Genomic DNA, 25,982 nt, shown 5'->3' on the forward strand with positions numbered 1-25,982 from the left:
GGAACATGCCCTTAACGGGAATCGAACCTGGGACCCTCCCGTCTGCAGGCTGACACTATCCACTGAACCACACCGGCCAGGGCATTTCCTAGTGTCTTTTAATGAACGTTCACATTTGGAAGTGTGAGTGAGAACAGTATACGAAAGAAAAGGATTTGCTGAATGAGAGAACCGACAGCCAGCTGCCTCCTCAGAGCATTCTGAGCCTCGGCTGCCAATATTCACGGCCACCATTCTCATCACGAACAGCTCTGGGACTTTCCGGCTTCTCACATTTTATCTTCCTGTCATTGATTAGCTCTTCGCCAAAATAGGAAAGTAGAAGAGAACAGGGCCCAGAGAAAAACCCGGATCACGTCCAGTGTCTGAGCTTAGGGTCAGGGAGCTGGTAAGCATCGTAGACAGATAAGCAACCGCAGGCCATCCCTTCCCCTCCCTCAGTGTTCACAGAAGCCCCTCGCGGCCCGGAGAGAGAATGGAAATAAAACCCTCACCTGCACTGGTTCTATTGCCAACTTGCTGTCAACAGACTTCGCTTTAATATGTGAATGACATCAATACCTCACGTTACATGTATGAAGCCAAGTTACACCAACTTAGTGGTTTACAACCTCAAACCTTTACTCCCAGGACACATTCCGATAGATTTATTCTGTAAAAACAATACATTTTTTTTCCTTTTTTTTTTTTTCTCCCCTCTTCTCCTTTTTTTTTTTACAGTAAACGTTTCAACTACAAACCTCGAGTACGTGAAATATGTTCCAAAGACAAGCAGAACGGGATTGAGGCAACCCAAACGGACTAAACGTGTCCCCACGAGACAGGCTGGCATAAAAAATAAATAAAACTCTCTGTGGTCACAACGGCAACGAGAATGTACACGTAGAACGGCGGGCGTGTGCGTGGAGGGCGGCTACCCTAATCCTAGCCCCGAAAGAAAAGCTCTTTAAAAAAAGTGTGTGTTTAAAAGTCGATGCTCTGTCTGATGTGCAGCTTTAAAATGTCAAGTTCCCACCTCGCGTGGCTCGCTGGAATGGTCTCAGCAGCGGGGGAAGGAACGTGTGGCCTATTGGTTGGCGTTCACACAAAAAGACGCGCTGACCTCATCACGTACAGAGACCGGGCGCGCGTACCTAACAGCAGTGAGCCCGCAGAAGCTGTCGACGGGCTATTTCTAACACGGAATCGATATCTCACAATGTGGTTAAACTTGACACCGGCCTCAAGGGGGAAGAACCCTTTGCATTGCGTCTTCCTACGCCAGCGTTACGCATCTAGAAAATGTTTCTCGGGGCCTGGCACCCAGAAGAGGAGACACGTATCCTGTTGAGTGGTCGTTAAAAAAAAAAACACGCACACAAAAAAACACATTGATATTGAACCGAGTGTGTGGAGGAGGCGGAGCAAGGCAGGGAGCTGCCTCGGTAGAAGGATCCTAGAACATGTATACATACGTTTGTGCAAAAAATCTCGATCATCCTCAGTGGTTAAAGGGCGACTTCATGCAACCAAGTAATAAAGAAATGATATCAATAACTTTAAAAAAGGCTAAAATGTCTCTCTCCTTTTTTTTTTTCTTTCCCTTTCTCTAAACACGAACGGAGAGGAATGTGAATCAAGGACATACGAACGGGGTTCAGTCAATGACGACGAGGACCATGTGGGTTCGTAGCAAATCTGAGAACGTGGGACAACCAGGCGCTCAAGCTTCCAGGGGTTTCTGTAAATACGCAGCGCCCACCACGGTGGTTAGGTCTGGAAGAGAGGAGAGGAGACGGGCCTTTAGGAGACGGAGGACGTCGGCGACAGAAGCTGGTGTGGCTCAGTGGTTGAGCATCGACCTATGAACTAGGAGGTCACGGGTCAATTCCCGGTCAGGGCACAGGCCCAGGTTGCGGGCTCCATCCGCAGTGGGGTGTGCAGGAGGCAGCCAATCGATGATTCTATCACCACTTGATGTTTCTAACGTTCTCTCCCTCTCCTTTCCTCTTTCTGAAATCAACAGAAATATATTGTTAAAAATAAAATAAATAAAACCTGTGCCCTGCCCTCACCGGTTTAGCTCAATGGACCGCAAGGGTCCCGGGTTCAATTCCAGTCAAGGGCATGTACCTCGGCTGCAGGCTCCTCCCTGGCCTGGGCCCTGGTCAGGGCATGTACAGGAGGCAACTAATCGATGTGTTTCTCTCACATCGATGTTTCTCTCTGTCTTCCCCTCTTCCTCCCGCTCTCTCAACAGAAAAATATCCTCAGGTGAGGATTAAAAAAAAAATCAAGTCAAATCAAATCTGTGAACTTGCAAAATACAATGCCTGATGACTTCTTTTTTTCTTTTTCTTTTTTAAAAATGTATTTTATTGATTTTTTACAGAGAGGAAGAGAGAGGGATAGAGAGTTAGAAACATCGATGAGAGAGAATCATCAATCAGCTGCCTCCTGCACACCCCTTACTGGGGAGGTGGCCGCAACCAAAGTACATGCCCTTGACTGGAATCGAACCTGGGACCTTTCAGTCCGCAGGCCAACGCTCTATCCATTGAGCCAAACCGGTTTCGGCAATGCCTGATGACTTCTAACTATTCACAAATAAAAGCACGAGATACAGGATTATACTGACAGCCTTTGAGGATTTCCCTCCCTTGAGAAGGAGAAAGACACCTCTTAAAGAATAATAATAATAATAATAATAATAATAATAATAAAAACACGCCAAAACCAGTTTGGCTCAGTGGACAGAGCATTGGCCTGCGGACTGAAGGGTCCCGGGTTCGATTCGGGTCAAGGACATGTACATTGGTTGCGGGCACATCCCCGGTACGGGGTGTGCAGGAGGCAGCTGGTCGATGATTCTCTCTCATCGACGTTTCTAGCTCTCTGTCCCTCCCCCTTCCTCTCTGTAAAATAATAAAATAAAAAAATCAATAAAATATATTAAAAATAAAAATAAAAAACCTGTTAACCAAATAAACTTCTTTAATAATGTCTTTTTAAAAAAATTAACATGGCCGGGACCGGTGTGGCTCAGTGGATAGAGCGTCGGCCTGGGGACTGAAAGGTCTCGAGTTCGATTCCGGTCAAGGGCATGTACCTTGGTTGCGGGTGAATCCCCAGTAGGGGGTGTGCAAGAGGCAGCTGATCGATGATTCTCTCTCATCGATGTTTCTAGCTCTCTATCCCTCTCTCTTCCTCTCTGTGGAAAAATCAATAAAATATATTTAAAATAAATAAATAAATAAATAAAATTAAAAAATTAACATGAAAGGCAGTAGTTTCTATGTCCACATCAGTAGTAGATTCATAGCAACAACTATGCAATCCATGTTGAAGAATATTTTATTTATTTTAAAAATATATTTTATTGATTTTTTACAGAGAGGAAGGGAGAGGGATAGAGAGCTAGAAATAGCGATGAGAGAGAATCATCCATCAGCTGCCTCTTGCACACCCCATACTGGGGATGTGCCCGCGACCAAGGTCCATGCCCTTGACCCGAATCGGACCTGGGACGCTTCAGTCCGCAGGCCGACGCTCTACCCACTGAGCCACACCGGTCTCGGCTGAAGAATATTTTAGAACGCACGGTCTCACCAAAGCCCCACAAAATTATTACTGCCCCAAACCAAGTGAAGGTTCACCAGAATATGACCATGACTTTAACGACATGCTTTTTTTGGGGGGGGGGGTAGGGGGTGGGGGGGGTAGCAGGTGGGACACGCGGAAATGGAATGTGCCAGGTACTCAGGCCTTCATTCCATGAGGCTGCAGGCAGAGGGAACAGCAGAGGGCTGCGTAGGGGGGAGAGAGGCGGAGAGAATAAAGACGGGCAGGGGCGGAGCAGAGCTGAGGTGGACGGGAGGAATCAGGGAACAGCCAGAGCCCTAACAACAGGAGTAATTATGGAAACTGCATGGAGGAGGGACTCACTGAGAGGTAAACAGTACCAACAAGAATAGGCAAGAGCTCAGCTGGCACCAGAATTCAACAGAAGAGTAACAGTCAGATATTTCAGGGGTGGATGTTTGTTTGTGTCCCCCCCCCCGCCCCCAATATATTTTATTGATTTTTACAGAAAGGAACGAAGAGGGATAGAGAGCTTAAAACATTGATGAGAGAGAAACACATTGACCAGCTGCCTCCTGCACACCCCCTACCAGTGATGTGCCCGCAACCAAGGTCCATGCCCTTGACCGGAATCGAACCTGGGACCCTTCAGTCCGCAGGCCGATGCTCTATCCACTGAGACACACCGGTTTCGGCAGGGGTGGGTGTTTTTAAATGATTTGCCACTGTTCAGTCTTCACAGAGAGCAGACGCATGGAAAATGGCCAGGGGCACGCTCTGCCTTCACTAACGCTTTGGCAAAGGTGTTCTTGCCGTGACTTTGAAGTGAACAGAAGTAAACAAGACTCAAAGTGGACAAGTTTTCCTGTTGGGTCCTTTAAAAATCAGCATCCACATACTGATTAAATTTGAATATTTAAATATTTAAAGGTCCTCCCCCCACCCCTACCCCCCACCGGCACATTGAAGGACGACCACTTCTAGGACAGAGGCAGCGGTGTGAATTCCTATGCTATTTCATTCTATAATTAAAGAAATGCAACTGGCAGAGGTGGAGGCGGCCTTTCATAATTCCCGTATTTCACGCCTGCCTTTAAAAGGCTCTCCAGTTTCGGAAGTTGGTTTAGAAAAGAATAAACTGTTCGCGGAGTTCCGAGCTGACGGGCAGGTGCAGCTCCCACCTGGCTGGCCTGTTCGCAGAGTCTAAGCAGCTGCTCTTACCCAGGAGCTGTCTGTGGCAGATTCTACCAACTGGCCGACCAACCGACCGACCGACCGACCGGGCTGAGAGTACTTCTCCATTGACTAAGACAACGTCTAAGGCTGAGATATGGATCCTCACTCAGCAGCCAAGTAAACACGGGAATACGGGCTGAGAGAAACCGCCCGGGCGCGCCTCCTTACCCCTTCGCTGGTTTTCTGCAAGTCTGAGGCCGTGTTTCTCGTGTCGTTGCCGGCGTCTCCGCCCTCCGAGCTGCTTTTGTTCTCCTCTTCTTTGCAGTCCTTGTCATCGTCGTCCCCCGGGGACTTCCGGGACTGTTTGGAGGATTTCTAAATGTTTAGAGAAGTTAAAAGTTACAGCCGCATAAAAGCCCAAACGCAAGAGGGTCAGAGGTGCAGGAGGAGCCGGCCTGCACCTGCTCTTCCCGGCTTGATGCAGGGTGTAAGCCCACAGCATACAGGGTGCCAGGGCCGGGCGAGGTGACCGTGGGCCAGTCACTTCACCTCGCTGGGCCTCAGCGGAACCAGCTGCAAAAGAAGGAGAGGTGGCCCCACCGGGTTGCTCCGTGGTAAGCGTCAATCTATAAACTCAGAGATTTCACAGTTCCACTCCGATCGAGGCACACGCCTGATCAATGATTCTCTCTCAGCATGGATGTTTCTATCACTTCCTCTCCTTCCTCTCTGAAATCAATAAAGAAATATTTTTTTACAAAAAGAGGTACAGCCAAAACCGGTTTGGCTCAGTGGTAGAGCGTTGGCCTGTGGACTGAAGGGTCCCAGGTTCGATTCCGGTCAGGGGCATGTACATTGGTTGCAGGCACACCTCCATAGGGGAGTGTGCAAGAGGCAGCTGATTGATGATTCTCTCTCATCCATGTTTCTTTTTTTAAATTAAATAATCATCTGTGTACATATTTTAACACTGCCCCCTCCTCTCATCGATGTTTCTAACTCTCTGTCCCTCTCTTTTCCTCTCTGTAAAAAATCAATAAAATATATTTTTTAAAAAAAGAAGCACAAGTGGACTAAATGCCCCTTTTCTTTTAGTCCTGCCCAGCAATGAGATGGTAAAAGCAGAAAACAAACCTACACAGAATGCTGTCAATGAAAAGGCACAGCGGGGCGGACACTGCCTGGGGAAAGCTATGGAGCCAGAAGGCACCCTGCAGGATGGGGAAAATTCTGATTATTTTGTTATTTACAAACTTTATCCCCATCAAGGCAAATATCCTGGTTTTCCTTAGGTGAATGGGAAATATTATTATATGCATTCATAGAATTTTACCTTTATGCAAGTTGGGTGGATCTTATAGGCCATAAAATAAAGTGTTTGTAGTCTGATAAACGCTTGGCACCCGATTTTAAGGCGTTTCTTAAGTATTTCCGGCCACTAACCACCAGAATCTTATGGGAAGTAATTTATCCAAATATTCAATCATGTGACAGACCGATTCCAGTCCAATCTGGACCAATCTTTGTTTTTCCAAGGCCTGTTTATCTTGCTTTCAGTTTCTAAAAGGTGAACGGTTTTCACAATCTCATGGTTTTTCTTTCCCCCTTTAAAAAAAAATATATTTTTGCCGAAGCTGGTTTGGCTCAGTGATAGAGCGTCGGACTGCGGACTGAAAGGTCCCGGGTTCGATTCCGGTCAAGGGCACGTACCTTGGTTGTGGGCACATCCCCGGTGGGGGGTGTGCAAGAGGCAGCTGATCGATGTTTCTCTCTCATCGACGTTTCTGGCTCTCTCCCTTCCTCTCTGTAAAAAAATCAATTAAATATATTTTTTTAAAATATATTTTTTATTAATTTCAGAGAGGAAGAGAGGAGGAGAGAGAAACATCGATGTGAGAGAGACACATTGATTGGTCGCCTCCCACAGGAGCCTGACCTGGGCTAGGGATCTAACCTACAACCGCGGCAACACGCCCTTGACCGGAATGGAATCGGGACCCTTCATTCCGAGGGCCAATGCTCTATCTACTGAGCTGATCCACGTATAAAAAACACACACCGAAAAACAAGAATAGCCAAGACCGGTTTGGCTCAGTGGATGGAGCGTCAGCCTATGGACAGAAAGGTCCCGGGTTCGATTCCGGTCAAGGGCATGTACCTTGGTTGCGGGCACATCCCCAGTGGGGGGTGTGCAAGAGGCAGCTGGTGGATGTTTCTCTCTCATCGACGTTTTTGGCTCTCTATCCCTCTCTCTTCCACTCTGTGAAAAATCAATAAAAATATATATATTAAAAAAAGAAAGAAAAAAGAACCTCAAACTCTCAGGGACCACGCACAGAAGGGGAGTGACCACAGGAGCGGCCTCAGTAACCTTGGAGGTGTAGGCCCTTTTCCGCTTCGAGCCGGCCTTTTCGTTCTTCCTCCGGCCTTTCCCGTCCTCTTCCGCTCTGTCCCCTTCCTCCTCGCTGCTGGCGTCCGCCGTGTTGCCGCCTTCGCCCTCCGTTTCTGACGAGCTCTGCTGCTGAATGGCCTGACCAATAAAACGGTAGCCAGTTATACTTCTAAAAAGCGCAGTGGTTCTATTTCAATTTGAAAGCGTTCAGCTTGCTTTTAAATAAGGCAACCAGATGTCCCGCTTTTGGCAGGACAGTCCCGATATTTTTACAAGTTGACAAATTTGACAAAATCGGGACTGTCCCGCCAAAAGCAGGACGTCTGTTCACCTTACCTTTTAAAAGATTTTCAAAATAAAGGCTGCCAGCCTCGATTTCCCTGACTTGAACTCTCTTGGGTGACAGAATGTGCTACCAAAACCAAGAGAATTCTGGATTCAAATGAAGGGAGGGTACCTTTTAGTTCAAAGGCCATTTAGTAAAGATTCAAGAGAGAGCCGAAAACCACAGAAGCGATAACGAAGCACACCCGTACCTGGTATCCAGTGAACTTGACTCCGGGGTTATTCTCGATTTCCCACAATCCTTCATTAAATCCTTTCCGTTTGTTGGACTTTCCAAACTTGTCTTTGTATTCTTTGTATGGGAAGAGGTCCTTGGGGCCAAGAAATGCACTGCAGACACACACATGAGAAATGGAATTGATACTCTGACCTTCGAATATAAGATATTTAAAAAAAGATATGTAGATATATTTATGGGTGTCAGAGAGGAAGGGAGGGAAGGAGGGAGGAAGAGAGAAAGAGGGAGGAACATCAATGATAACAGAATCTTTGATCGGCTGCCTCCCATACACCCCACACTGGGGATCAAGCCCACAACCCAAGCATGTGCCCCGACCAGAACTTGAACCTTGACCTCCCAGTTCATAGGTTGATGCTCAACCACTGAGCTACATCAGCAGGGACAAATGTAAGGTATTTTTATTTATTTTTATTTATTTATTTATTTATTTATTTATTCATTTATTTAAATATATATTTTTTTTTCTTAAATATATTTTATTGATTTTTTACAGAGAGGAAGAGAGAGGGATAGAGAGTTAGAAACATCGATGAGAGAGAGTCATCGATCAGCTGCCTCTTGCACACTCCCTACTGGGGATGTGCCCGCAACCAAGGTACATGCCCTTGACCGGAATCGAACCCGGGACCTTTCAGTCCGCAGGCCGATGCTCTATCCACTGAGCCAAACCGGTGCCGGCAATGTAAGGTATTTTTAATATCAATATCTACTAAGGAGTCAGAGTATACTTTAGTAAACTATTAAAAATATAATAGCTCAGTTGGTTAGAGCATCGTCTTGATATACCAAGGTTGTGGGTTTGATCCCTGGTCAGGACACATACAAGAAGAGTCAACAAATGTATAACGTAAGTGAACAACAAATTTATATTTCTCTCTCTCTCTCAAATCAATACATAAAATTTTTTTTAGCCGAAACTGGTTTGGCTCAGTGGATAGAGCATCGGCCTGCGGAGTGAAAGGTCCCAGGTTCGATTCCAGTCAAGGGCATGTACCTTGGTTGCAGGCACATCCCCAGGTGGGGGGGTATGCAGGAGGCAGCTGATCAATGTTTCTCTCTCATCAGTGTTTCTAACTCTCTATCCCTCCCTCTTTCTCTCTGTAAAAAAAATCAATAAAATATATTAAAAAAATTATTTTAAAAGTATATAAGTGCCTTGATCATCTATGAACAATGCAGTCTAGCAGAGTCAAATGGGAGCTTTGAACTTGAGGCTGCTGTGCTGACTTACGTTTCATGGGTGCCAAAGAAGAAGATGGGGTACTTGTTGGCTGGAGGTTTCACTGCTCCCTCTGGGAGTTCATCGATCTGTCCGAGACAAAGGTAAGTTATTAACTATGCACTTCAATTGTGAAAAATACTACAGGCAGGATGCCAACATTGAGAATTTAATAATTTCAAAATATCATTAACCAAAATCCCAATAGTTTTTTTTTTCTTGACCCTTACAAAATTATTCTATTTTTTTCTTTAAAAAATTTTTTTAAATTTATTTTTTCAAATAAAATGATTTTAAAAGCTATAAACGGCCCAACGCACAGAAGAGTGTAACACTGTAAACTGATTATAACCATCGTAGACATTCATCATCAAGAACCACAACTGCTCACTTCCTTCCATTCAAGAGAATTACTCCTATAATTACAACGGTGTGGCTCAGTGGATAGAGCGTCGGCCTGCAGACTGAAAGGTCCCAGGTTCCATTCCGGTCAAGGGCCTTGGTTGAGGGCACATTCCCCAGTAGGGGGTGTGCAGGAGGCAGCTGATGGATGTTTCTCTCTCATCGATGTTTCTAACTGTCGATCCTTTTTCCCTTTCTCCCTGTAAAAAAAACCCCCAATATCAATAAAATATATTAAAAATATATATAAAGTGGCACCAATGATTCTCATTTCCTGGCAATCTTGGCCTTGTGCAATTCTCTCTTCCTGAGAGTGGGCTTGATCTGCTCACTTCTAAGAAATGGAATATGGCAAACATGTCCGATCCGTCTCGCTGACCTCTGCCCTTCTGCCTGCTGGCTGGGGAAGCCAGCTGCTGCTGCTGAGTTGCTCAATGAGAAGACCATGTGGCTTGAAACCAGGAAGGGCTCTGACCATGAACAAATAATGCCTTTACCCAATAGCCCAGGAGGAGCCAGATCCTGCCAACAATTGGTGTGAGCTTAGAAGCTAATTCATCCCCTTAAGATGGTCTTGTGAGAGACACAGAGGAAGAAGGTGCAGGTAAGCCATTCCCGGGTTCCCAACCCTCAGAAATGGTGAGATAATAAATGTGTGAATTGTATATGCCAGCTGAGCATTTTACCTAAAAAATTATTCGTTTGGCCCTAACCGATTTGGCTCAGTGGATAGAGCGTTGGCCAGAGGACTGAAGAAGGGTCCCGGGTTCCATTCTGATCACGGGCACGTACCGTGTTGCGGGTTCGATCCCCAAAAGGGGGCGTGCAGGAGACAGCTGATCGATGTGTCTCTCTCACTGATGTTTCTAACTTTCTACCCTTCTCCCTTCCTCTCTGTAAAAATCAATAAAGCTTATTTAAAAAATTATACTTTTGCATTATCATTTTGATGACTACCTTTTCATATCATACACACACACACACACACGCACACACGTATATGGGATATATTACAGACACTTTTACCACTTTTCTTTTAAATTGAGATGTGTGTTTATCAAGGAAGTGGGTGAGTGGAGGCTCACCTCCATCACTTCCCTCAGAGATACTTACCCAGTGACTCATTATTAATGACAAAGTATGTTTTTCTCCATGTTTATATAGACACAAGTGTTTTATCCACAGGGAGAAGTGTTTGGGAGGGAGACGACTGTGTTTTATGGGTACACACACACACACAAAATGAATCACACTTTATTATAAATTCTCTGCATTATGAAGAGTCTTAAAAGTCAAACGGCCTAGATCTAACTCCTTTATTATTTTTTTAAAAATATTTTTATTGCTGAAACTGGTTTGGCTCAGTGGATAGAGTGTCGGCCTGCGGACTCAAGGGTACTGGGTTCAATTCCGGTCAAGGGCATGTACCTTGGCTGCAGGCACATCCCCAGTGGGGGGTGTGCAGGAGGCAGCTGATCGATGATTCTCTCATCGATATTTCTAACTTTCTATCCCTCTCCCTTTCTCTCTGTAAAAATATATTAAAAAATATTTTTAATATATTAAAAAATATTTTTATTGATTTCAGAGAGGGAAAGAGAAACAGAAACATCAATGATGAGAATCATGGACTGGCTGCCTCCTGCACACCCCCTCCCCACACTGGGGATCAAACCCAAAACCGAGGCTGTGCCCTGACCAGTAATCAAACCGGGACCTCCTAGTTCAGAGGTCAGCGCTCAGCCACTTTTTAATGGCTGCACCATAATCCAGTGATTAGATTACCTATAATTTATTTAACTTTTCTCTAGGGGGTACGTGTTTATCTTATTGTTAGTGTTTTTGCCCTTAAAAAGGGGGCTACCGTAAACATATTTAGATTTTTATGCACTGGTGCTTTTATTTCCACAAGAATAGATCTGCAGGAGTGAGACTGCTGGATCCCAGAGTAGAGGTATTTTTCATTTTAACAGACGTTGCCAGACTGCTTTCAAAAGAGGCTGTAAAAATTTACATTTCCACCAAGGTATGAAAATGACCTCCTTCCAATCTCTGAACGCATGAGGTGGTAATGCTCTTTTAGATTTATTTGCATTTCCCTGATTAATGGTGAGATTAAACATCTTTTCATACGTTTATTGGCCGTTAGGATTGGCCCTACAGGCAACTGACTATTGCTATCATTTTTGCATTTCTGGACAGCGTTCTATCTTTTTACTATTCATTTGTAATATATTAACCTGATATCTATAATTTCCATAGCAAATGTCTTTCCCCGTTATAGAATATGTCCATTGAGACATTTCTTCTTGAGTTCCAGGACACTGTATTTTCCTGATATTTTTTTCCCTTTCTCACATACCGCATTTCCCCGAAAATAAGACATCCTCTGAAAATAAGACCTAGCGCAACTTTGGGAGAAAAAATTAATATAAGACACTGTCTTATTTTTGGGGAAACAGGGTAGCTCCACTTGTGATGTCTCTCTTGTGATTTCATCCAATGTCAAGGTTTCGTATGGCATCCGTGTGTCTCATTTTTCTACCCCCAAACCCCAGACCCCCAGTCTGAGCTTCAGTCTCACTGGTTGCGTGTCTGTAGGCATTTCAAACATAAGAGTTCTAAAAACAAACTCTCAGTCTTATGGCCTAGCCTGCCTGCCATTTAGTATCCCTGATCTTAGTAATTGGCATCACTGCCTGAGCAGATGCTCCCATGAGAAATCTGTGACATATACATACATACATACATATATATATATATATATATATATATATATATATTTACTAGAGGCTCAGTGCACGAATTTGTGCCGGGGGTAAGGGGTCCGGCCGGCCCCACCCCCAATCAGGGTGGGAGGGCTGATGGGGGTTGGGGCTGTGAGTGGTTGGCCACCCTGCCTCCTGGTTGAGGGGAAAATTTGCATATTAGCCTTTTATTATAGGATATTGGTTCATTTCAGAAAAGAAGGGAGAGAGAAACATCAATGATGAGAGAGAATTATTAATGGGCTGCCTCCTGCATGCCCCCTACCCAGACATGTGCCCTTGACCCTTCAGTCCGAAGGCTGATTGATGCTCTATCCACTGAGCCACACCAACTAGGGTAAAATATGTACGTTCTTATTCATTTATTTCCCATAAAGACCTATCACTAAATCTTTCAATTACACCCCCAAATACCTACATACCCAGTTCTTTCTGCACCCACTATGCTCCCTTCTGGTCTACCCCACTCTCACCTAATGTCTCAACTTCTTCTTCTTCTTCTTTTTTTAAAATATATTTTTATTGATTTTTTTACAGAGAGGAAGAGAGAGGGATAGAGAGTTAGAAACATTGACGGGAGAGAATCATTGATCAGCTGCCTCCTGCACACCCCCTACTGGGGATGTGCCCGCAATTAAGGTACATGCCCTTGACCGGAATCGAACCCGGATACTTCAGTCCGCAGGCCGACGCTCTATCCACTGAGCCAAACCGGTTTCGGCTAACGCCTCAACTTTTCCAAAAGCCTCCTAACTGGCCCCTTTGCATCCACCTCCCTGCCCCCCACACTGGCCCCAACAATGGAGTCTTCAGACCCTCAGCACAATTCAGATCAGATCATCTGCCCCAAACCCTGGACTCATGAATGTCGCTATGAGACCCCGTGGTAAGCGTTTTGCCTTTGAACTCAGCCTTGAGTTCAGCCTTGAACTCATCCCGCCTGCTCTCCCCAGTGCTAGCTCCGTCTGGACGAGCCCGTGGGAAGAGGAAACAGCAGAAAGACAGGAGGAGGGAGGAAATATGTCATGTCATCTCCATCTCCATCTCCATCTCCAGCGTCTGTTCGCATGCAGGGCTGCGGCAATGCCCCAGAATGCCCCTGAGAAGTGGGACCTCTGCCCTGGATGTCCGGGGACAGACGAAAGTTCACGCCTGAGAACGCCTCAACATTGAACTTGCAGCAGCAGGAAGAACATGCAAAGGCTTTCGGGCCATCTGCTAAACGCACCCTACTGCACTCCAGCTCTTTTTAAGGTGAAAGATGTGCAGATAGCTTCGTCTTTCTGCCAAAAGCAACAATCTGAAAATAAAAAAGCCGAGAACAAAACCCCCAAAACGAGTTGATGCATACGGGCTTCCGACAGGAATGCTAAGCAAATATTTAAAGATAGAAAGTAGACGGGAGGAAGAAAACACACCAACCTGTGCCAGTTAAGAGCAGACAACGGCAATTATTCTGATTAGGGAACTGATGGTCACTTTTTGCCGTTTCAATGTCCTTGTCAATAAAATAAGAAATAAACAAAGCACAACGAGCTAGTTGCAAGATCCACACATAGAGGGCAAGATTTAGTTCCTGGCATAAATAGTATCCAGAAAATACAGCACTTTAAAAAGTTTTTTTTATTGATTTCAGAGAGGAAGGAAGAGGGAGGGAGAGAGAGAAATATCAATGATGAGAGAGAATCATGGATCGGCTGCCTCCTGCCCTCCCCCTACTGCAATCTGGGCACGTGCCCTTGGCCAGAATCGAACCTGGCTGCTGCTTGTATGTGTCCTGCCCAGGGATCGAACCCACAACCCTGGCATATTGGGACGACGCTCTAACCAACTCAGCTAACCGGCCAGTGCCAGACCTGTGCTTTTCAAACGGTAATAGTGAAACTGATTTTATACAAAATGCAATATCTTATATAATAAAAGGCTAATATGGAAATTGTCCCCTCGACTGGAAGTTTGACCAGGGGGAGGGGCCAGTTGGGGGCAGGGCTAGCCCACCAACCTTAGGTGCCCCCCTCCCCTGTGTCCTCCCTCCCTCCCTGATGGGCCCCGATCGGTGAGGGCCGGCAGGACCCCATCCGTGTATGAATGCATGAACCGGACCTCTAGTGAATATATAAGATTATGTCATTTATGATTTGATGATAAGGTTTTTCTGGTTGTGTGCTTGAGATTAATATTTATTTCATAGTCAGAAAGCCACTGAACTAGATTTAATCAGAATCCATCAGCAGCAGTGACTCATCCCCAAGGCCTAAATACTTTAGCACAATCACTGGCTTCATCCTCACGAGGTCTAGAGAGAATCAATTTTCAATCCCTCCAGCACATGCTGACTGTAGGAAAAACCCTGTGGATTTATAAGGCTGCTCCTCTGAATGTGCATGTCCTCCTAAATTAAACCGAAGCTCTGCTTCAGTGACAAAGGAAAAGGGATCCAGAGCCACAAGTTTCCGATGTTCCTCCTTATGAAAACATTTGAATCTTCTGCAAAATGTTTCTTTATATTTGCTAACCTTTACCGAACCTCTGGCTTACTACCACCCTCCTCTTAAACATGCAGGGTGAGGCAAAGTAGGTTTTTGTTGTTCGGTGGAAAATCATACAATTATTAATAAATAACAGCCCTAGCCGGCTCGGTTCAGTGGCTAGAGTGTCGGCCTGCAGGCTGACGGGTCCTGGGTTCGATTCTGGTCAGGAGCTCATGCCCAGGTTGTGGGCTCGATTCCCAGCAAGGGGCGTGCAGGAGGCAGCCGACCCATGATTCTCCTCATTGATGATTCTCTCTTTCTCCTTCTCCCTTTCTCTCTGAGGATTAACAAAACAAACAAACATACATATGTATATGTGTGTGTCTGTCTATCTATCTATCTATCTATCTATCTATCTATCTATCTATCTATTTTTGTAACTTTATATAAAGCCAGCGACCATAATACCATAACGACACCACCTTGATTGGCCCATGGCCCATCCCCTCAGCCAGCTCTGCCTCTATCGGGCCCCCTATTCCAATCAGGGGCAGAGCCTGCCTGCCCCAGATCAGCTTCCCCCCCTCCATTTGGGGATGGGGGCGAACCACTGGCCCTCCCCCCAGCCAGCCCTATCCCTGATCAGGCCCCACCATACCAATTGGCCTGCAACCTCTCCCCAGCCAATTCCACCTCCAATCAGCCCCTCCACCCCAATAGTATCCTCCAGCCATATCCTCCTCCCGATAGGCCCAGCCCCTATCACTGATTGGGGCCGGGCCAGCCAGATCCCACCTGTGCACGAATTTGTGCACCAAGCCTCTAGGAACTACATAAATGAACGAATGAACTGTGCACTCACAAATGTAAACCTACTTTTGCCGACCCTATACTCTGCAATTGAAACTGAGCCGTTCCGCCGAAACCGGTGTGGCTCAGTGGATAGAGCATCAGCCTGCGGACTCAAGGGACCCGGGTTTGACTCCGGTCAAGGGCATGTACTCTGGTTGCGGGCACGTCCCCAGCAGGGGGTGTGCGAGAGGCGTCTGATCGATGTTTCTGACTTTCTATCCCTCTCCCTTCCTCTCTGTAAAAAAATCAAAATATATTTTTTTTTAAAAAGAAAAAAAAGAAAAGAAAGAAACTAAGACGTTCCTACTGTGCTATCGAGAGAATTTTCCAGTCCCCAGGGAGGGGATCCTGCTGTCAGCACTGGCGCCTATACTTTGGAAACTGGATCTCTGTGCGTGTGGGTGGTCCGAGAGACTCCAGAATCACGTAGACCACATGTGTCAAACACAAGGCCCGCGGGCCAAATCCGTCCCGCCAGGCCTTGCAATGTGGCCCGCACCGCGCTGTCATCACTGCACTCCGCTGCGTTTCCATCACAATGACAGTTTATGACTGTTCAGTAAACCATTCGGCCCTCGATTTAGGCTGGATTTTAGATTTTGGCCCCTTCTCTGATTGAGTTCGACACCCCTAACATAGACAATCCAGAGCCAGCACGTGGTCCAGTTTGGTTTGCTGGCATGCCACCGGGAAACTCCAGAGACGACACTCAGGAATGTGAGGGAGGGTAACGGCGGGAAGTCCCCACCATCCCCAGGGCTACAGCCAACTCACTGCCATAGAGCCACGAGGAAGCAGCTGGAAGACACGGCAACCAAAACCACAAGCGCATTTACCGCGACTTCGCGAGGTCCTGGGTATCTTATAACCACCGACCGAGTCTGGTGTCCCTGGGAGGTGATTATTAGATGCTTGGTTAGCAAACACGTCTTTCATGTCCGTCTTAGGAGAAAAAAGAAAGAAAAGAAAGGAGGGACAATCACCCTCCCTATTTCACAAAGTTGTAAACCTAACAAATCAGGACAGCAGTGTAGCCCTGGCTGGTGTGGCTCAGTGGATAGAGCGCTGGCCTGAGGACTGAAGGGTCCTGGGTTCGATTCTGGTCAAGGGCACATGCCTGGGTTGTGGGCTCCATCCCCAGTGGGGGGGGGGGGACGACGTACAAGAGGCAGCCGAACAATGATTCCCTCCCATAATTGATGTTTCTGTCTTTCTCTCCAATTAAAAAACAACAAGCACCCCTTCCACTGCTGTCTCCCTCCCCCCTTCCTTTTTTTGGGGGGGAGGAGGAGGGGAAGACAGCAGTGGAAGCAGGAGCTTGTGTGTTGTTGTTGTTTTAATTGATTTCAGAGGGGAAGGGACAGGAGCCATGTGCCCTGACCAGCAATTGAACCATCACCTCCTGGTTCATAGCTCAACACTCAACCACTGAGCCACCCTGGCCGGGGTGTGTGTGTGTGTGTGTGTGTGTGTGTGTGTGTTGTGCTTGTCTTTAAAACTTATTTTACTGAGTTTTTACAGAGAGGAAGGAAGAAGGATAGAGTCAGAAACATTGACTCGAGAGAAACACCAATCAGCTGCCTCCTGCACACCCTCCACAGGGGATGTGCCCACAACCAAGGCACATGCCCTTGACCGGATTCAAACCTGGGACCTCTCAGTCCACAGGCCGACGCTCTACCCACTGAGCCACACCGGTCAGGGCTTGTGCTTGTTTTTAACTCCGGGTCTAGCCGTCTTTCCCGGCAGCTTGGCAAGTCTTGCTTGGAAATCTGGAGAATGCCATTCTGAAGGCTCCAGCTCACTAGCCATCAGATTACTTCATTCTTTTCACCTCCGGCTGCCTGTGATGCCATATCTGATCATCTACCTGACTGACTGCGGCAGGTTCTTATCTAGGGAAGAATAAGATACAACAAAATCCCATCACCGCTTGTACTGTAATCAACTAGGAGGGGATTATGTATATGAACTGCCATGAAATAACAATTCACTGGGAAATGCTGTCACAGAGTGCAGTCAGCTGGCAAAGAACAATCACAGGCTAGTAGGCCTTCTTATGATTTAGCTCCTAGGCTCTGCTGAACTAGTAAACCTCTTAACTATCCACCGGACGTTCAAAGTACTAGTAGTTCTCTCGCCATAAAAGGTTTTGGAACCAACACCCAAACCCACCCCATGCTAGTCATTCGGAAAGATTCCTGCTTGCTCTAGATGCGTAACATTTATTTTTAAGCTGCCTGTGTCTAACGGTGCTCAAAGAGATAGCACATGTGTCAAACACAAGGCCCGCGGGCCAAATCCGTCCCGCCAGGCCTTGCAATGTGGCCCGCACCGCGCTGTCATCACTGCACTCCGCTGCGTTTCCATCACAATGACAGTTTATGACTGTTCAGTAAACCATTCGGCCCGCGATTTAGGCTGGATTTTAGATTTTGGCCCCTTCTCTGATTGAGTTCGACACCCCTAAGCTGCCTGTGTCTAACGGTGCTCAAAGAGATAGAGAAATAAAATGTCACAATTAAGATGGCAAGATCCACAGTAACCTGTAAAATATGTGTGTCTATATATGACACACACAATGTACACGTCACGCCAAATGCCTTTTCAGCCCTTTCACTTAACTCAATATCACATTTCTTATGTTTCTGTCGCATTCTTTTTTAAAAAATAAAATATATTTTATTGATTTTTATTTATTTATTTATTTATTTTACAGAGAGGAAGGGAGAATAGAGTCAGAAACATTGATCAGCTGCCTCCTGCACACCCTGCACTTGCCCGCAACCAAGGCACATGCCCTTGACCAGAATCGAACCCGGGACCTTTCGGTCCACAGGCCGACACTCTATCCACTGAGCCCAAACCGGCTTCGGGGAATCATCTACTTTTAATGAAAACGTGAGAAAACAGATATTCTCTTATTCTGCTAGCTGTGGGTAAAGATAGTCACAGCTTTCTGAAGGGCACAGTGGCCATATAAATCCAAAGCTTCAAAGCATGCATGCTTCCGGACTCAAACAGAATTTCCAAAGACTTTTCCTAAGGACATGATGATTTGGCTAAAAGCAATGTTTTTCAGAGTATTATTTCATAGTAAAAACAAACAAACCTAGAAATAACCTACATGTCCTAAACAGGAAGTGGTTACTAGTTACAATAGGTCTGTACCATACACTACCAGATGGCTATTACAAATAATGTAGAAATATATTCATTGCCATTGAAAGTCACCTAAGATATATAGTGTTTAATTTGGATGCAAAATTTTATATATTACAAAATTATGTGCTTACATATATAGATCATATTCATGATGCTAATAACTAGGCATAGGGATATTAATTGTCCAACAGCGACCATTATTATTTGTGTGATAAAATCTTTTACAAAGGTGAAATTAATATTTACAACATGAAGGTCATCCTATTCTCTCTTTTAAATAAAGATAGTTTGAGTACTTTTCAGTAGGAGCAAATTGTTTTATTATTTTATTTAAATATATTTTATTGATTTCAGAGAGGAAGGGAGAGAGAGAAACATCCATGATAAGAAAGAATCATTGATCCGCCTCCTGCATGTCTCCTACTGGGGATTGAGCTCACAACCTGAGCATGTTCCCTTGACCAGAATCGAACCCAGATCCTTCATTCCACAAGCTGACTCTCTGTCCACTGAGTCATACCAGCTAGGGCAGCAAATTGTTTTATTTTTAAAAGTTTATTTATTTAATGTATATTTTATTGCTTTTTTGCAGAGAGGAAGGGAGAGGGAGAGTTAGAAACATCCATCAGCTGCCTCCTGCACACCCCCTGCTGGGGATGTGCCCGCAACCAGTGTACATGCCCTTGACCGGAATCAAACCCGGGACCCTTCAATCCGCAGGCTGGTGCTCTATCCACTGAGCCACACTGGCCTCGGTAGAAACAGTAGTTATTACGGCATTCCAAGGGGTCGTGCCAGAAGTGCAGATTGCCTGGTTGAAAGGGGAGCCATGGGAAATGCACACATTGGTACTAAGTGTTTAAGTTGCCTGTTTGTTCCCAGGATGAAGCAGGAGACAGCGAGACACTCTGCCGGTTCCCTGGCAACAGGAACACGGTCCCTGGGGCACAGGCTGAGCGGCCTGTCACTCCACCCGAGGAATGCACCAACGATGCACCTTCTGTGGACGCAGGCCAAAGTCACAGAGATTATAAACATCTTACATCTCATTAATATTAAAAATAATGTAAGTCCCAATTGATTCCCTGAAAATACGGAGTCTGATCTCTAGGAATAAAGTCTCACCGTCCAGGAATTTATTACCAAAAGGAGAAAAAGAAAAAAAAATCAAAATGCTGTGGATCACGAATGGAGGATTTCCAATCGGGATTTATATGTCAACAAAGGATAAGGAAACACTTTCATTTTAATCATGTCACAGGAGCTGCTCAAGAAAAGTCCAGCTGTTCCCCCTGGCCGGTGTGGCTCAGTGGATAGGGCGTCGGCCTGCGGACTGAAGGGTCCTGGGTTTGATGAGAATCATTGATCGGCTGCCCCCTGCATGCCCCCCTACTGGGGATCGAGTCTGAAACTGGGCATGTGCCCTGGACTGGAATCAAATCCTGACCCTCTATTCTTCTTCTTCTTCTTCTTTTTTAAAAAATATATATTTTATTGATTTTTTACAGAGAGGAAGGGAGAGGGATAGAGAGCTAGAAACGTCGACAAGAGCGAAACATCGACCAGCTGCCTCTTGCACACCCCCTACCGGGGATGTGCCCGCAACCAAGGTACATGGCCCCTGTCCGGAATCGAACCTGGGACCTTTCAGTCCGCAGGCCGACGCTCTATCCACTGAGCCACACCGGTTTCGGCCTGACCCTCTCTTCAGTTCCCAGGCCCACACTCTATCCCCTGAGCCAACCCAGCTGGGGTCCTTTTATTTCTTTTTGGATTTTATAATGCACACAACAGCACCAAATACAAGTGTATGTAACTGTAAAGTGAATTGACACATATTTGGGATGCATGCTTGATTTTTTAAAAATGTTTTATCAACAGTGTACACAATCAAGAGGGTTCAGACACTTGTTTGACCATCAGTATTTAGCTAGGTAACCTTTATGTATAAATGAACTTCTAATTTGAAAAGCCACAGCCAATAAAATATACTCGAGTCTATTCAAAACAGCCATGTTTTGATGTTAAAATAAGAATATGTGAACAGAGAGGATCACAGGAATCAACTGGAAAGAGGTGTGAGGGAACTTCCATGGGCGTGGGTACATGTTGACAGGGGCTTCTTATTAAAAAAAATAATAATAAAATAAAAATTAAAAAATTATATATATATATATATATATATATATATATATATATATATATATATATGTATATTTTATTTACCGTGTTTCCCCGAAAATAAGACATCCTCCGAAAATAGGACCTAGTGCATGGAAAGATAAGACATCCCCTGAGCCGGGACCGGTTTGGCTCAATGGATAGAGCGTCGGCTTGGGGACTGAAGGGTCCCGGGTTCGATTCCGGTCAAGGGCATGTACCTTGGTTGCATATCCCCAGTAGGGGGTGTGCAAGAGGCAGCTGATCAATGACTCTCATCGATGTTTCTAACTCTCTATCTCTCTCCCTTCCTCTCTGTATAAAAATCAATAAAATATATTTAAAAAAAAAAGACATCCCCTGAAAATAAGACCTAGCACAACTTTGGGAGCAAAAATTAATATAAGACACTGTCTTATTTTCGGGGAAACAGGGTATATGATTCTCTCTCATCACTGATATTTCTTTTTTTTTAAAATATATTTTATTGATTTTATATAGAGAGGAAGGGAGAGAGATAGAGAGCTAGAAACATCGATGAGAGAGAGTCATCGATCAGCTGCCTCTTGCACACCCCCCACTGGGAATATGCCCACAACCAAGGTACATGCCCTTGACCGGAATCGAACCCGGGACCCTTCAGTCCCCAAGCCGACGCCCTATCCATTGAGCCAAGCCGGTCCCAGCTCATCACTGATATTTCTATCTCTCTCTCCCCCTCTTCCTTTCTGAAATAAAAAAAGTATTAAAAAGAAGTGATAATATTTGAAATCTGAATGAATAGGATTTGTTCCATTTAGTACTTTTATAATATCACCTACAAACCTACTGCTAGGTTTGTGAAATAGAAAAAAATGTTTTATATAATTGGCATGCAAAATAATAACATATGAAGCACACAGCAATGCAACTAACAAAGACTAGAGAGCAAAATTTTTCTTTTTCTAACCTTTACCTTTCCTTGAAAATTACAACATGCCACTCACTATAAACTAACACACTAAGAAGCAAACACACACACACACACACACAGGTCTTTTCCTCGAGAAGCCCAAGTTAAATGTGAAAATAGATTTTTCTTTTCTTTTCTTAAATATATTTTTATTGTTTTTTTACAGAGAAGAAGAGAGAGGGACCGAGAGCTGGAAACACCGATGAGAGAGAAACATTGGTCAGCTGCCTCTTGCACACCCCCCACTGGGGATGTGCCCCCAGCCAAGGTCCATGCCCTTGACCAGAATCGAACCCAGGACCCTTCAGTTTGCAAGCCGACGCTCTATCCACTGAGCCAAACCGGTTTTGGCAGATTTTTCTTTTACTGTATCTTCTCTAACAAGCCAGTAGATTTTATTCCTTAGTTTTCTTTCCCACTTTGTCTTAGTTTGGAATGCTAACTTCTAGGAATTTTATGTACAACCAGACATACAGCTAGGACCAGTTCTGTGGCACCATGTTTTTTTGTTTGTTTGAGATTTTAAGACTATTTTCTTTTTGACTCTGAGAATATTTCTCTTAAGATTAAAGACAGCCATTGTGGCCCTAGCTGGTGTTGCTCAGTGGATAGAGCATCAGCCTGTGGACTGAAGGGTCCCAGGTTTGATTCCAGTCAAGGGCACATGCCCAGGTTGCGGGCACATCCCCAGTGGGGGCGTGCAGGAGGCAGCCAATTGATGACTCTCTCTCATCATTGATGTTTCTCTCTCTCCTCCTTTCTTCTCTGAAATCAATGAAAACATTTTAAATAACCCAAAATCCATTGTTTTAAAAGGAAATAACAGCTGATGACAATCTTTAATTCACTTTTGACTATGTTTAAACTCATGTGCCCTATAGCTGTTTATTTGTTGTTGTTTTTTTAACATTTTATTGATTTTTTTTTTTTTTACAGAGAAGAAGGGAGAGGGATAGAGAGTTAGAAACATTGACAAGAGAGAAACATCAATCAGCTGCCTCCTGCACACTCCTTACTGGGGATGTGCCCGCAACCAACGTACTTTGATCGGAATCGAGCCTGGGACCCTTCCGTCCGCAGGCCAACGCTCTACCCACTGAGCCACACTGGTTTCGGCTAGCTGTCCATTTCATGATAAATACATTCAGGAATCCAACAACGCCTGGAGTCACAAATCTTGCCTCTTGAAAACAGCTTGGCACCACACCATGAACATCACCATGTTCCACCATGAAAACTGGGCCTTCTTTAAGCACCACCCACCGGGCAGAGATGGAGAAAAGCTATTTGCATAGCCTGATGGGACCCGAATAGAAACCCTTTTCCCGCTGGAAATCTGAGGTGGTAAGTGGTGGAGGGAATCCTAGAGATGGATAATTCTCTCTCTCTCCCTCTCTCTCTCTCTCTGCCTGTCTTTTTAAAAAATATATTTTATTGATTTCAGAGAGAGTAAGGGAGAGGCATAGAGAGCCAGAAACATGGATGAGAGAGAAACATCGACCAGCTGCCTCCTGCACTCCACCCACTGGGGATGTGCCCACATCCAAGGCACATCCCCTTGACAGGAATCGAACCTGGGACCCCTCAGTCTGCAGGCCGATGCTCTATCCACTGAGCCACACTGGCCAGGGCGATAATTCTTTTTTGCAGAAATGGATATTCAGACAGTTGAAATGAGGAGCCCAGATCAGAGATACCAGTGTCCTCCCCCCCCCCGTGTTTTTTTTTTTTTTTTTACAATCATGACAAATTAAGTCCAAAATTAAAAAAAAAATCCTCAAACAAACAAACAAAAAAAACCAAAACAACACAAAACCCCAAACCAAACCCACTTGATTATGTCCACCCATTCCTTCAACTTGACCAAACTGGCTATCTGACCACCCATATGATGTCACTTCCTCTTTTGAATGGGCTGTATTTTCTCTCTCTTTCCAAAACAAAAAGGAAGAGAGAGAAAAAAAGAGAGTGAAAACACACCCATGTTGGAGCTCACCCTCCCATGCACCCCATCTCCTGGTCTGGGTCTCGAACTCAAGGACACCCAACGCACATCCCCAAGTTGCCTTGAGACCCTCCCCTCTTCCCTGTGTCTTATTCCAAGACAACGATCACAGAACAAAATAAAATAAAATAAAATAAAATAAAATAAAATAAAATGGGTTTAGCTTAAAAAAAAAAAAGAAAACACCACAAAGCACACACACGGCCTCCTAAAAAAAATAATAAAATAAAACAAAAAGGCGGATGCCATGCCTGCATCAGAGGCTGATGCTTTCTAGGGAGGGAGCCCGTGCCGCCGAGGCCCGGGAACCCCGTGGCGGCCGAGGGCCCGGCCCGGGTCTGGGACCAACGACCTCCAACCAACATGGAGGGGACGAGGCGCTCGGGGAGTCCCGGAGCCCCCCACCCCCCGACCCCCACCCCGGCCCGAGGGCGCGAGGCCAACAGGGCGGCCCGGCCCCGGGGCGAGGCTGGGCGCGCCGAGGCCCCGGCTTCGCGCCCGGGGGCGGCTCCACAGGTCCGGATGGCGGAGGATGCTGACCGCGCTGGCCTCGCCGTGACACCGCCCGGGCCGGCGCGCGCGGACCGCCATTTGCCGCGCACGCGCGCGCGCGCGCCCCTGGCGACCCCGCCGGACGCCCCCGGGGCCGCGCCGGGTCCCCTCAGCGCGGGGCGCCCGGGCGGCGGCGGCGGCGGCGGCCTGCAGGCCAGTGAGGCGACGGGGACGAAGGGGAAAACGAAGGAGGAAAAGGGGGCGGCGGCGCGCCATCATGGAGGGGAACATGTACTCACCCGCGCCGGCCAGTGAGGGTAGCCCTTCATCTTGGCAAACACCAGGTCGCCCGCCTTGTACTCGCGGGGCCGCGGGCGCGCCATGTCGGCCGCCTCGCCTTCGCGGACGTCCTTGGGGGCCGCGTCCCCGCCGCGCGGGGGCCGACGGGGGTCTCGGGCGACCGGTCGGTTGGTCGGGCGGGCGGGGACGAGACAGCGGCGGCCCGCAAATCACGGTCCGGTCGCCGCGCGCTCACGGCCGCCGCGCCGCCTGCTTCATGCCGGTTCCCTCCCGGTTCTCCTCCCGGTTCTCCTCACAATTCTCCTCACGGATCTCCTCCCGGTTCTCCTCACGGTTCCGGGCGCGGCGGGCCGGCCTCGCGCCTCCCCGGGCGGCGGCAGCCGCGGCCGCGATCGAGGGCTGTTCTCGCGCGCGCAGCCCCCGCCCCGCCCGCCGCCCGCCCGCCGAGTCCCGGGTCCGCGGCCGCTTCCGCCCAGGCCCGGAGCGCGCCCGCCGCCGGCCGTGCTGCGCGGGGAACGGGCGGGCGGTGGGCGCGTCCTCCTCGCAGCGCCGAGCCCGCGCCGGCCGGCCGGGCGGGAGGGAGCGCCGCCGCCGCGCTCTTTTGTTCTCGGGGCCCCGAGCTGCCCGCGCGGCCCAGCCAATCACCGCCCGGCAGCCCCCCCGCCCCCCAAACCCCCGTCGGGCGGCTGGAGAGGCCACTGCGCTGCAGCTCGGCGCCCCCTGGCCGGGTCCCCGCCCCGGGCCTGCCCCTTAAACCGGACAGCAGTGGAGACCCGCCCCAGAGGGCACACAGGCGGGATTCAAACTTGGTGCATGCCCGTGACCGGAATCGAACCCGGGACCTTTCTGTCCCGCAGGCTCACGCTCTAGCCACGGAGCCAAACCGGTTTCCGCAAGGGATTCGAACTTGGTCCAATGCCCGTGACCTTGGTCCAATGCCCGTGACTGGAATAGAATCCGGGACCTTTCAGTCTGCTGAGCCGGGCAGCAGGAGAGACCCCCCCCCCCCCCCAGGGCACAGGCAGGATTCGAACTTGGTGCATGCCCTTGGCTGGAATAGAACCCGGGACCTTTCAGTCCACAGGCTGATGCTCTATCCGTTCTATCCACTGAGCCAGGCAGTGGGGACCCGCCCCCGAGGGCACAGGCGGGATTCGAAGTTGGTGCAAGGCCCTTGATGGGAATCGAACCCGGAACCCTCCAGTCCGCAGGCTGACGCTCTATCCACTGAGCCGGGCAGTGGAGACCCGTCCCCGAGGGCACACAGGAGGGATTCAAACTTGGTCCAATGCACTTGGTCGGAATCGAACCCGGGACCCTCCAGTCCGCAGGCTGACGCTGTAGCCACTGAGCCAGGCAGCAGTGGAGACCCGCACCCCGGAGAGTGCACAGGCGGAATTCGAACTTGGTCCAATGCCCTTGACCAGAATCCAGCGTCCCGCAGGCTGACGCTCTATCTAGCCACGGAGCCAAACCGGTTT

The 25,982-nt window shown here is 47.3% G+C and overlaps 1 protein-coding gene across 2 annotated transcripts; it reads right to left on the reverse strand.

Annotated features, from left to right (window-relative positions):
- Nucleotides 1-699: 699 nt before the first annotated feature.
- Nucleotides 700-25,085, reverse strand: HDGFL3 (HDGF like 3). 2 transcript variants are annotated; one of them, XM_045573423.1, is made up of 6 exons: nucleotides 24,501-25,085; nucleotides 8,947-9,023; nucleotides 7,666-7,804; nucleotides 7,074-7,267; nucleotides 4,966-5,112; nucleotides 700-1,755 (listed from the first exon to the last, which is right to left on the reverse strand). In XM_045573423.1, the coding sequence occupies exons 1-6, from the start codon at nucleotides 24,582-24,584 to the stop codon at nucleotides 1,641-1,643; spliced, it is 756 nt and encodes a 251-aa protein (XP_045429379.1). In that variant the 5' UTR covers nucleotides 24,585-25,085; the 3' UTR covers nucleotides 700-1,640. The 2 variants fall into 2 exon arrangements, with proteins under 2 accessions (XP_045429379.1, XP_036271557.1); XM_036415664.2 differs by having other exon boundaries at nucleotides 7,109-7,267; nucleotides 24,501-25,079.
- Between the last annotated feature and the right edge of the window lie 897 nt (nucleotides 25,086-25,982).

Source organism: Pipistrellus kuhlii, unplaced genomic scaffold (genome assembly GCF_014108245.1).
Source record: "Pipistrellus kuhlii isolate mPipKuh1 unplaced genomic scaffold, mPipKuh1.p scaffold_m20_p_50, whole genome shotgun sequence".
Lineage (NCBI taxonomy): Eukaryota > Metazoa > Chordata > Mammalia > Chiroptera > Vespertilionidae > Pipistrellus > Pipistrellus kuhlii.